The sequence below is a fragment of the Impatiens glandulifera genome, chromosome 1 (genome assembly GCF_907164915.1).
Source record: "Impatiens glandulifera chromosome 1, dImpGla2.1, whole genome shotgun sequence".
Lineage (NCBI taxonomy): Eukaryota > Viridiplantae > Streptophyta > Magnoliopsida > Ericales > Balsaminaceae > Impatiens > Impatiens glandulifera.
The window spans coordinates 35,148,147-35,161,657 of record NC_061862.1 but is presented as its reverse complement, the minus strand read 5'-3'; the positions used below and the strand labels follow the sequence as shown (position 1 = coordinate 35,161,657).

Below are 13,511 nucleotides of genomic sequence, written 5' to 3'. Positions count from 1 at the left end.
TGTTGGTTAAATTCTAAATTTGATGTCGAAGTGAGGATTAGAGGGGTTAGTAACAAATGATATTTGGTCGTTAAATATATGAATGAGATAGTTAGTTAACGGAGGTGTTAAAATGATATCACGATATGAGAGGTCGATCATATTTGTGATTGGTTTGTCAAAGTGAGGGTAAAGAGGTCGATAACAATATTATATGGATGTGGTGCAAAATTCTCGAAGTGAGGTCTGTGATGATGAACTGGTTGTTTTGTCAAAGTTTAGGGCTATGAGATTAATAATATGAGAAGTCCATTGAAAAAAATAATATTTATAGTTAAAATATGTGAATAGATAAGTTGGTTTGACCAAATAAAAATAAAGTTAATAGATAAGAGGTTGATTGAATTGGTAAATAAATGTTGAATATGATGGTTGGTTAGGCAAAGTAAGGATAAGAAAATGAAAAATGATCGAAATTATTTTGTATGGTCAAAAAATGATAAAATATTAATATTTAAGGAAAATAATATTAGTATATTTTAAAATAAAATTTTAAACAATATTTTTGATAAATATTATTTTTTATATAATAAATAAATATTAAGTAAAATGATATTTAAAATTAACTCTTTAATAAATATTTAAATAAAAAAATAATTATATCTATAACATAATTTTTTTTAATTTTTTTATTAATATTTTAAAATGATTAATTATTTTTATATACAAATAAAATATAATATATAAATAATATACAGATAAAAAAATAAAAAAATGTATTTAACTATTGACATGTTTTAAATAGTTGATAACTATTTGTTATTTTATTTTATAATGGTGTAAGCACTAATAATTTACATACCCAATTTATAAAAGTAAAATAATTATTTTGATTTTTTTTCAAATAAATTAAATCGAAATAATTAACTCCAATGCCAAAAATCTAATTAAACAATTAATTAGATTAATTATGGTGATAATTGAAATATAATTAATTAAGGACAATGGTTAAATAAAATAAATAAAATTATTTGGAATAAATGTTGTACTCATTTTATCTAAAAATAATTTAAGAGAAATAAAATAGATTAAAATAAATAATTTAGAATGAAATGTGTTACCCATTTCATCCCCAAAAATTATTTATTTAATCTAAAATAATATAAAATAAATTGGCACAATATTTGACATATTTATTTTAATATTTTGTGTATTTTAAAATATTTAAAGTAAACCTAAAAGGGTAAAAGAAAAATAAATTTCAAACAAACCCTTAAGGTTTTAAAATAAAAAAATAAATCAGTAATTAAGTATAGCCAAAATACAAAGAAATCGCTACAGCCAGAACCGTGACCATCAGATGGACGGTGGATTTTTATCCAACGCCTAGGAAGCGCTCGCGTAGCCCACTATAACCGAAGAAATGCGTGCCCGCGAAGCGACCGAATCAGCTAACACTTGTTAGCTGAAATGCGACGGAACACACGGATCGCAATGGAACCATGACGGAATGCCAACAACGCGTTCTGCTTTCGCCAAATACACCTGAAACGACATTGTTTTGTTTGTCACCGTCTTCTTCATCGCGATTGCTAGAAGGATAAGGACGACATCCATCTTTGATTTTTCAAAGATAGAATTTTGCCTACAATCTAACATTTTGGCTGATTTGAAAGGTGAAATGATCACCCTACCACGATGATCATTTTCCCTACATCTATAAGCATTATCAGTGCCTATTCCAACAAATGGCTAGAAGAACAACCAAAATACCATAAATAAATTTTGGCTGATTCGATCCACTTGGCTCTCTTAACCGGCTTCGGGAGGCTATATATTGCATCCCTTAATAATTCTAAAGCCAAGTTCAGATCAAAAGTTTCAGAAAATTTTCCATTGAAGCTCTAAGCATCTGATTTTTAGGAATTTTCGTGTAAGGCATTAAAGTTTGGATCTGAACATCCCCAAAACTTTCTTAAGGTCTAAGGAGTGTTCTCCAACATTTGGTAAGCTTCCAATCATCCTTTAATTCATACTTCTAGTTTGAAATTAAAATTATTATATTTTAGCTTTCATAAGTTTGTATGTTGTCTGGTTCTTGAATTTGATGATTGGAAATCGATCTTAGGATCATTTATGAGTTTTATGTGAAAACCAGAACCGATCAATCGATCTTAAAAAGAGAAACCCAAATTTGAATTTGGAAAATTCAAAATTAGGTTTTCTGTTCCTCAAGAACAATAGCTTAAAAAGCTTTCCACCATGTTTTTAATAATGTTGGGCAACTATTTGGATCATGTTTGATCAAAATCAAAAGTTTCAAAATAAATGAAAATTTTGAGTTCTTGAATTTGTCCAAATGAACAGCTAGTGTTCATGTTTTGGTATCAATCAAGTACATAAAGTATAAGGAAGCTATTGGCAAACTCATATTACTTCAAATAAACTTTAAAACCAAAAATTTGATTTTTGGCTATAAATTATTTTGAACAAATTGATCATAACTCAAGTCGAATGATCATTGGGATGATGATTTTAATGTTCTATGAGCTTTGTGAAGCTATCCAAGCTCTTGGATTAAAGGATCCAAGTCTCCAACAAAATTGAAAAATCTGCAATTTTGATGTTCTTAAGGACCAACAAGTCCGACCAAAAAAATTGAGTCAAGACCGAGAGGTCTGACTGGGGCTTTTCAACTAGGACCGAGAGGTCCGAACGATGCTCTTCAACTAGGACTGAGAGATCCGATCGAGGATTTTTACATCCGACCAAGAAGTCAGACCTAGGACCGATGAGTCTTACACCTGACCTAGAACTCTCGAATCTAGGACCGATGACTTCCACCTAGGCCCAAGAGGTCCGACTGAAAAGTCAGACCTATGACCGAGGAGACTCGCACCCGACCGAGAACTCCCAGACCCATGACCGATGACTTCCAACTAGGACTGAGAGGCATGAATGAGAATTCTAGCACTCGACCAAGAATTCTAACTTAGAACTGAGAGGCCCTAGTACCCCGACCGACAAACTTCTTCCTAGGACTGAGAGGCCATAACACCCCGATCGAGGGACTTTCATACCTCGACCGAGGATCCTAAACCTGGACCGAGGGGGTATTCGACTAGGACCGAGGGTTTTAGTCCTGGCTGATAAAACGAACCCAGGAAACCGATCCTAAGACCTGTTTAGTTCCTCTTTTAAAATTTCATTTATTTTTTTGTACTTTTGGAACCTCAAACCATTTTCTAAAAATCTTGAAATATTAGAAAATAATTTCAAAATATTTTTGGAATATTTTCACAAAACAATATATTGACAGAGGCTTGTTTAGGATTTATTTTTAAACCATAATGCCTTTTAAACTAATGTTTTTAGGTATTTTCCTCCCTAGTTATCATCAATAACAGGTACTAGCATTTAAATATTTCTTGTTACAGTTATTTAAATACACATAAACCTACGCATGTCTAGGACCGGAAGAATAATAATCGATTAAAATAAAATGTTATACAACCGATTTTCAAAAGCCAATTTTATAAGTAGAGATCTTTTTAAAACGAACACGGGGATGAAACACGAAAGATCTTTCCTAAGTATCATCAAACTACGAACTGAAAGAAACTCTGGCTAAAAATACGTTTGTACACGTATGCAAGTTTATTGATTTTCAAAAATAATTGGCGACTTTGTTTTCAAATGAATAATCTTTTAAATGAATTACTTTAAATTTACTTAAACAACGTGTTTCTAAAAGATCAAATTGTAATTTGACTTGAACCCTAAACCCTAAATTCTTAAATTATTTAAAATTTGAACTTAAGTTAAATATTTTAAATTAACTTTAAAAGTCGTAACGAATTAATTAAAATCTTTTAAAATAATATTTTATATTAAAAATATTTCTTACATGCGGAACAAAATAGTTTTTCAGAGTTACAAATGTTATTATGCATTAATATTATTTACACAAAATATTATAATATTAATTATTATTATGAAATAAAAATAAAAATAACAAGTATTGTTATTATTTGATATAAAACTATTATTTTTTTAAATGTATTGTTAAATAGAAACAGTAAAATAAATAAAAAATTTCATACAAAAATAAAAATACTTAGAACAAATTAATAAAAAAATATTTAAATTAGAAGATATAATTAAAATATATTTAACTAAGTTTTAAAGTATTTGAGAAACGTATTTCACACTTATATATTATTATAAAAAATAAATTAAATATTTTATATTTGAAAAAGTAATTTTAGTATTATGCTAAATTTAAAGAGAAAAATATCAATTATCATATATTTATTTAATTATATATATATATTAATTTTAAATATTTTATAATATTAGTCTAAAATTCAACTATCCCAATTTATAATTTTTTAATTAAATAATTATTTTAAATAAATATTGTATTAGTAAATTCAAAATAATTAAAATAAAGGTTAAAATAAAACTAAATAATTATTTATGATAAATATTATATTAATTAATCACAAATTAATTAAAACAAAGCTCAAAATAAAATTAAATAATTATTTAAAATAAATATTGTATTCATTAATCATTAATTAAAACAAAGAGGAAATAAAATTAAATAATTATTTGAAATAAAAATATAGTATTCAATAATTCTAAATTAACTAAAATAACTGCCGAAATTAAATTAAATAGTTATTTGGGATGTCTATTAATTAATTTTTATATATTTTACAGATTAAACTAAAAATGAAAAGAATATAAAAAATCGAATTTAAACTTGACCTTAAGGCTAAAACAAAGTGCAGCCGAAAACCAAAACCGACGGTCCACCTTGCGTCAGGTCCAACTTAGGGCCAGTCTGTTTATCCTTTTGGATTTTAAATGTTTTAAAATTTTAAGGTTCTAAATTATTTTTTTTAATTCGAAAAAATAAAAAATGATTTAGAATATTTTCATAAAAAGAAACACTTATTCTAAAAAGTTTGTTTGTGTTTATTTTCAATTCTAACAACCTAAATTTAAATCTTTTAGGAGTTATTTTTTTCAATTTTTGACATTAATCGCATGTATCAACATTTATTTAATATTTTAAAATTTAATATGTCAAAATCCAATGAATGTTTAAAATTTGAAAATTAATTAAATAAATAAAACATAAAATTTATTTGGTTAAAAATAACCCAGATTTTACGTAGTATGAAGCTGGGAATGAGTTTTATATCCAACCATTTTGGTGAATTTTGTAATTCTTAAATATTTAGCGATAATTTTAAAAATCTTATTTCTAATCCCATTACTAATCTTTTATTTAATGCGTGTTAATAAAGTTGTCCAAGTGTGACTTCAATTTATATATACAAATAATATATATAAATTAACTGCATTGAATTTAGAAAACAGATACTTCAACCATTACTTAACAAAATATTTTTAACATTCTAACTTCACTAAATAATTGAAAGTCTTAACTGGTGACTCAACTCTCAGTGAATGGACGTGGTTCGAATGACATTTTGATCGGTAATGAGTCTTCCCAATCACATGATTAAGAAAATAGTTTACTTCTAAAAAATTAAAATAAACAAGAAGATTAAATTAAAATAAACAAGAAGATTAAGTTAAAATTAAGTTAGAAATATTTTGTTAACATTTGATTCGTCCACTTTGATCCATCCAATTCTAACAACACCAATTTTTCCTCCATCAATGAATATCAGGGAATTGTTTTGTTTGGCTGTCCCCACCGCCTCCATTCTATTCTAGGACTGTAGCGGCACATAAAAGCGCCACTATTCGTTAACGCTTAGACAAAATATAATGGACAGATGCGCAAAACAGGCGCTGGTAAAGGAATCGACAGTAATATAATAAGTTTACCGTCGCTTATATACCGACGTTTATTAAATGATTTCCGTATTTAGCGTAGTTTTGAAACCCGACTCAGTCATCAATCCGGTGAAGAGACTAGGTTACCGGTCAACTGGTTCAACCAGTGAATTTCATATAATAATAAAATAATACAAAAATAGCAAAAATTCATCAACCTCCGATTTTTAGATAACTATTTTTTTATCTGGATAACAAAATAGGTTTGCCACCTTAAATCGTTTTTTTAGTTTGGTAAAAACGGAATTAGCTGGTTCAGGTAGGAGATGGAGCTTGAGGTGAATGAAAGAGTTTGTCATTCTCAGTGTCTAGAACTAGAAATCGGTAATCTACCCACATAAAACTAGAAATAGGTAAATTCAATGGGAACTAAAAACACGGGGAAAGGGGAACTAAAAGAGTGATAAGTGAGAAAAAAATTAATTTTTTTTATAAAATAAGATAAACCCGCTTGGATAACCCGGGCTGCCGGATTTCCGGTCCAACCGGTGGGTTGATCGAGTTTAATAGGGTTGATTGCATTTCTGATTGTTTCATCAACCCAGCCCGATTTGATGACCGATTCACCGGTTTGCCGGTCCGACCGACGGGCCGGGCCAAGTTTCAAAACTATGGAATTTAGGAATACCTAGTAGCCAAAGGATTCGTAGGTAGCGACGCATTTTAGCTGCAGGTTTTTTTACCGACCTTATCCATTAATATTTTATAAATCAAAACAGAACAATATAACTTCTTCTTTTTTTATCAAACAACCATAATAAATCATAAAACATGAAAACTATTTTAATATAATTAAGCAAAAAATATAGCTTAATCACATGTATTCATAAATAATAATGATTTTGTAAAATCATGATAAAGTAATTCTCTTGATGTTTTATTTTTTACCTGAAAGTCATATTGTTTTTAATTGATACATAAATAACTACTATGTGAATCTTCCCGGCTTGTTGTTTCTTATAGATAACCTCCTCAAGGCTAGTAAAACTCAAGTTTAATATTACTTGTAAGAATAGTTATTGTCAACAACTTTTGTTGAGTCGATGAAGAACTTAGCCGGACTTGGTTCAGTTATAACTATAAATTGTTGATTTTCTTGACACCAAAATCCAATCCAAACAACTCAGATTAACAAAAACAAGATAACAATTGTGAAAGAAAGAACACCACATGTAGATTTTGTTTGGGGTTTTCAAATCATAAGCATAATAAATATATATGATTTTGACTCAACAGTCAAATTAATCTTTTATTATGAAGCATAGTTTGTAGGGTCATCCTTTCATGAATCAAACAATTGAATTTCTATACAAGAGAATGGGACTCCTGACTCTATAAGTTCCATCAGACCACACCAAAGAACAAGAAATATGGTCTTGGTTCAACCATTGTCCACTAACCGTCAGGACAAAAGATTTTGTTTCCCTGAATTGTGTAAAAGATAGAATACTTGGCTCAACGCTAACATGAATTGCACTATCCCCAGTGGTAATCTGTGCATGATATGTGGAGTTAGGAAGTCGACCAACATTTTTCACTATTCTCGAGAACTGGATGTTGAAAGCCGAGTCTTTGTCCACAGGGGCTACCATTGATGGATAATTGAGATCCTTTAGAGATGTTAGGTTCCCTTTAGGACAACTTTTTTTTATTCTGAATATTTTTAATAATTTGTCTCCTTCAGATCCTAGACTACAAAACATGTTAATATAATCGTGTACAAAAGTTTCGTACACAAGTCCGGGATGCAAGGCCTTCAAGGGATCGATTTGGCCAGCTCCATAGCCAAGTTCAGAATCAACATTATATGATACATTCATTGGAGTAGCTACAATTTGAAGTAAATGATAAATGATAAGCCTTGAATAAATTCTTCTATACACATAAAAAGCTAGTTGAATGATAATTGTTTATATTACCGGTGGTCATAAGAGCGGATTTAATAGCAGAAGGAGACCAAAGAGGATGCATTGATTTCAAATAAGCAGCCGCACCAGCAACATGAGGACATGCCATGGAAGTTCCTGATATGATGCTAAACTTCGAGCGTCTTTTGTCGTCATCAGTGTAGTCTGAAAGTCCGCTGAAAGGAGAATATGCAGCTAGAATATCAATGCCAGGTGCGGTTATATCAGGCTGTTATATGTAGAACATGTTTCATATTAATAAACAAGGTATTATCTATGGTAATGTAGTCTTAATAAGTAATATTAAAGTTGATAAAGCTTTAATAAATAACAAACAAAAATAAGGTGAACATACCTTGAAAATTTGTGGTAAGATTTTGTTAGGGCCTCTTCCTGAAAAATCAGCTACCGCGGGAGCTTTCTCAAGGGGAACAATCTCACTTTTTGTTATGCGTGCAAGCGGAAACCTATATGTATATTCAAAAAACATCCATGCATATCGATGAACTCGAAAGAGATGTTCATTTAGAAAAGGAAACACAAACTAGATTGATTACCTTGTGGAGTTGAGGTAAGATAGAACATAAGAAAAATCAGAGTCATACAAAAGTGCTGATGGCAAAGGTACATTAAAAGAAGCAGAATTATTTGTTCTTATTGAAAGAATAACCCCGGCTGCTCCGGATTCGGTCACCACGGTCATGGCACCTGAATCGTCGAGGGCATCACATACTACAATCTTTCCCTTAACTAATGAAGGGTCTACGCATTCAGGATTGCATTTCCTAAGATTCAACCACGAGAGAAAGGCATTAATGCAAAAATCAAAGTGATGAATATATTATATTTAGTATGGTAAAGAGAGATCATTCTTTACCTTGCATCTGATTCGCTACAATTGGAGCTGATTATTCTTCCATACACCAAGCTTATGTTGTTAATGCTCGTGGGAAAAGAATTCAATGCGGTACTCTACTTCAGTTTAGGTTTAGTTAGCACAGATTTCAAATTTTTGCTTTCATTAAGTGAAAAAAATAACAAACTTACAATGAGTGTATGTTGATTTCTAAGAACAAGCTTATTGATGATCTTTATGTCGATACTACTTGCAGCCACAGTGAACAACCATGGTGCAATACTTGTCACTGATCCTAACCCGTCATTTCCATTATTTCCACCAGATTGTACGGTTAAAATACCTTTCTCCATTGCATGAAAGGAGCCGATTGAGATAACATCTATGCTCAAGTTTGAGGGTACGCCAATTCCTATTGAGATCGTGATAATGTCGACACCATCAGCAATGGCATCATCGAATGCGGCTAGCATAGCTTGACCTTCACAACTTTCGAGGTTACACACTTTGTACGCGGCTATTCTAGCTCCTGGTACAGCTCCTCTAGCAGTTCCATTTGCTAAGCCAAAAAAACTAGTGTTTGGCACTTCCCTTCCAGCTGCCGTGGAAGCCGTGTGAGTTCCATGACCTGAATAATCCCTCGCACTCTCTTGTGTATAGGACTTTGCCCCGATGAGCTTCCTATACGACAATGATAATATGTTACATATATATTATTATATATTCTAACAGACATGAATCATTATTGAGCATTTCAATTCAAATCACAATCCTCTATTTGGCCAAATAATTCATACACTAATATAGTTGTAAAATCATAGAAAATGAGAGGTTAATCGATTTAGTACTTGTTGCAAGTGAAATTTTTGCCGCCCTCACAAACACCTTTCCATTTCATGGGAATATTGTCTAAACCTTGGTCAGAGAAACTCTCAGACTCTGGTGTTATACCGCTATCAATGGAGCCGATTATGATGTCGCTCTCAACCGGTGGATTTCGAAGAACATCTTGAGAGAAACCTAAGTAGTCCCATGATTTTGTTGTTTGTGTATGATATAGACGACTTTCAAATACGGAGACAACCTCTTCCATGTCTGTACAAATATGAAATATATATGTATACAAGTAAATTAGATTAGAAAACAAATCTAATTAAGAATAAGTCACATTTTAAGCATAAAATTTGTTGTAAAATGCTCACTTTCCAACTTTCTTGCCTCTCGTGAGGTAAGACGCGCAACAAAACCGTTAAAACTTCTTGTGTAACTTCTCACCAACGTTTCCTCCATTGTGCCGGTACTAATACATTGGAAAAAAATGAAGGTATCAATTGTAGTATTTGGTACTCATAAAGATTGTTTAAGGTGTTCAAAATAAAATTTAGAGGAAAAAGACGAAAGAAATGTGTCATTAAAAAAATAGAGAAATAAGAGAGATTGATCTTATTGGAAAACAAAGTTTTTTGGTGTAGTGAATTTGTATATAGGTTTAGAAAAATAATATATATTGTGTATAGATTTGGTTCATACTCTTAAATTGTCAATTAATTTGGAAACATATAAAATCAATTGTGTACTTTATTTTAATATATGTGATATTTTTATATTAAAAAAAATTATACACATATTTCTAAATATATTCATTCATTTAGAGATCCTGTTAGAAAAAATAAGTTTTTGATTATTTTCTAAAGTTTATTTATATATGTGAACACATATTAATTTATATTTATATAAATAAAAGAGAACAACAAAACCAACAAACCTACATTTTGTCTTTGCCTAAAGCTTGAAGCATTCTAATATGGTGGGACTTGGCTTTGTATCCTTTATCTTCGGGAAGACTTCCCATGTAAACGATAAATACCTAAACGATATGAAATTCAGTCAAAAAAGAAACTAATGAATCGAAAATGTATATGGTGAAAAAAGATGACTGCCTTTCTTTCTTCATCATCATCAATGGCTTCACATAATAGACCAATGGCCAAAGCAACCACAAAGCTTAAGAGGAAGTAATAAGACAATCTTGAATTTGCCATGGTGCAATTTGCTCTCACTATATCTCCCTCATCTCACTTTTATAGAGTAAAATAAATATACATTGACATGTTCATTATTTAATTACTAGTTAAGTTAATCTCATTTATTAGTTTTACTATTAAGAGGATAATTTAATTCTAAACATTAATGCATTAAAGTATCATTCATGTCAGTCAGTTTCACAAGGATCACTTTGTGCAATTGAGATTCTCTATTCCCGTTTTTTCATGTTCTCTCTAATAGGGAGGGACAAAACCGTATATATAAATAAATAAATATTTTTTTATTACGATTTTACCCTTCTTTATGAGAGGAGCACGGAGAAAACGAGAGTAGAGGATCTTACTCTTGTTTAGTTCGAATGCTCTCTACTTTGTGTTTTTTATTTATTTAATATATATAATTTGATAGGGTACATATTTAATATTATATATATTATGCAAATAATATATTTATTTTTCAAAATATTTTTAATATTGTTGCAACATAGTTCACCTACAATATGTGTCGGGTCCATGTAGTTTGGCCTATTCAAGTCTTATCCCACCAGATCATGCTTTGGAGTTTGGACCAATTAAATATATAAATTTGTAAACAAAAATTAAATAGATTTATTAAGAATTACAATTGTACTAGTTTTTTTAAATATAGTTTTAATAATTTTGCAACTATATCAATATAAAGTTTTTTTAAATGCTTGATATTTTCCCATAAAGGTGGTTTGCAGCAACGGGAACTCTTTGGTTTATGTACGTTGGATAACCGGGATATCATTGATGCCTAGCCTGGTCCAGGCATTGTATGTGGTAATGGCGGACACCTTCTCGTTTCAAAAAAATATTAATAGGAATGTTTGGTAAGAATTTAATTCGACACACTTGAAGTTAAGTTTTAGGTGGGATCTAGACAATGGCATCACCTCGAAAGGACGTTTTCTTATACTTTGAGTCACATAAAGTAGTAGGATTTGTTTTCCAATAAAGAATTGAACAATAGTATGAGGACCAATGGAGATTGAATTAGATACATTTAAATTATGTCGCCATTGAACCAAAATAAATGAAATGTTAAAAAAAGACGAACATGGGTAGCTGTTTTGATCAACAATATAGTTGGATTGCTATCGTTAAATATTCTTTCTAGTTGTCGCTGTTCAATAGAGACAATATCTCTATTACTTGTATGGCCTACACCAAGTTCTATTTTTTCCTACGGTAAAAATGCAGGCGTATAATAAGCGTCCGAGAAGGCAAGAGAAAAGAAAACATACACCTACCCTTTGTGAGTTTAAACATTGATTGTCAGAAAATTAAAAGTTGTAGGCCTTTATTGTCTTTTATACATTAGGTCTTATTTAATTATTAATAGGCTTAAGCCGGTATGTATAAGTAATTTAGGGTTTCTAGGCTAATTACTCCTTTATAAGGATTGTTTGTAAATATTGAATATACAACACTTAAGATTCTCAAGACTTTTCCTCTTTAGCAAATATCTATTTTCCATAGTTTCATATCTTCATAGTTGTTCTTAGAAAGATCCAATAGTCAAAGCCAACATTTGGTATCAGAGCTAAATTAAAGAACATGTCGTCGACAAGATTAACCAGAGATGCGGCGGCAATGAAGATTGGAAGAGAAGGGAATGTGATGTTCTCCTATCCATTACTCACGAAGAGTAACTACTCGGTGTGGGAATTGAAGATGCGGGTAAACTTACAAGAACAAGAAGTGTGGGAAGACGTGATGCTCGATGATGTCAACGAACGGAAAGATAGAATGACTCTCGCCGCCATCTATCAAGCACTTCTTGAGGACGTCCTTCTCATGGTGGCTGAGAAGGATTCTACCAAGCTAGCGTGAAAAACGTTAAAGACAATGCATATTGGAGTGGAGAGAGTCAAGGAGGCAAAAGTACAAACCTTGAAGACACAATTCGAGGCGATTCGCATGAAGAATGGGGAATCGATGGATGATTTCGCCATGAAATTGACATCCATCGTGACTGGTATCCGCTCGTTGGAAGAGAAGGTGGAGGAGATCTCCGTCGTCAAGAAGTTCCTTAGAGCCTTACCACAAACATACATGCAGATCGTTACAGCGATAAAGCAATTGGTGACCTCAAGAATATGACCGTCGAGGAGATCGTCGGTCCTCTCAAAGTCCACGAGGAGAAACTTCACCACTATGAAGACCAAGAGGAGGAGCACCTATTACTCACGCATGATGAGTGGATGTCACGAATGAAGAAAAATGGAGAAGTCAATTTTTCTTCTAGATCGTCGAGTCGCAACGACAATGGTGGAGATAACCGAGGTTGTGGCAAAGGGCGATGTCAAGGGCGAGGTTGTGCAGAAAGCTCACCTCGACAAGAAGACACCAAGCCCCGCAATGACAAGAGTACATTGAAGTGTTACGCTTGTCAAAAGTATGGGCACTACGCGTCTAAGTTCCATAACAAAAGGTCTGACGATGAGGCAAACCTCACTAGCTTCTATGACGAGAAGTCAACATTAATTTTACTAAGGTAGTGACGAATGCTTTGCCCGGAGACGATGATGCAAACCTCACTAGCTTCTACGAAGAGGAGACGGTATTAATGTTTACTAAGGGAGACGAGAAGACAAACCTTGAAAAGTTCATGCAAGAACCGTCCAATGAGGAATCAGAGGTGGTGTTGTTCAATGAAGAGAAAGTCATGGAGAAACTATATGCAAGTGGCGATAAGTGTAATCATATCGATGTGTGGTACCTTGAAAATGGAGCAAGCAACCATATGAAGGGCCATTCAGAGAAGCTCAATGATCCCGACGAGAAAATTATCGAAAATGTGAAGTTCGAAGACGGAAGAAA

General features: G+C 31.7%; 1 protein-coding gene across 1 annotated transcript; it reads right to left on the bottom strand.

Annotated features, from left to right (window-relative positions):
- Nucleotides 1-7,082: 7,082 nt before the first annotated feature.
- Nucleotides 7,083-10,661, bottom strand: LOC124924404 (subtilisin-like protease SBT4.3). Its single transcript, XM_047464450.1, has 10 exons — nt 10,560-10,661; nt 10,389-10,486; nt 9,822-9,919; nt 9,468-9,714; nt 8,811-9,300; nt 8,641-8,735; nt 8,321-8,548; nt 8,119-8,230; nt 7,776-7,992; nt 7,083-7,684 (listed from the first exon to the last, which is right to left on the bottom strand). Exons 1-10 carry the CDS (start codon nt 10,659-10,661, stop codon nt 7,146-7,148), a joined length of 2,226 nt encoding a protein of 741 aa, XP_047320406.1. The 3' UTR covers nt 7,083-7,145.
- Between the last annotated feature and the right edge of the window lie 2,850 nt (nt 10,662-13,511).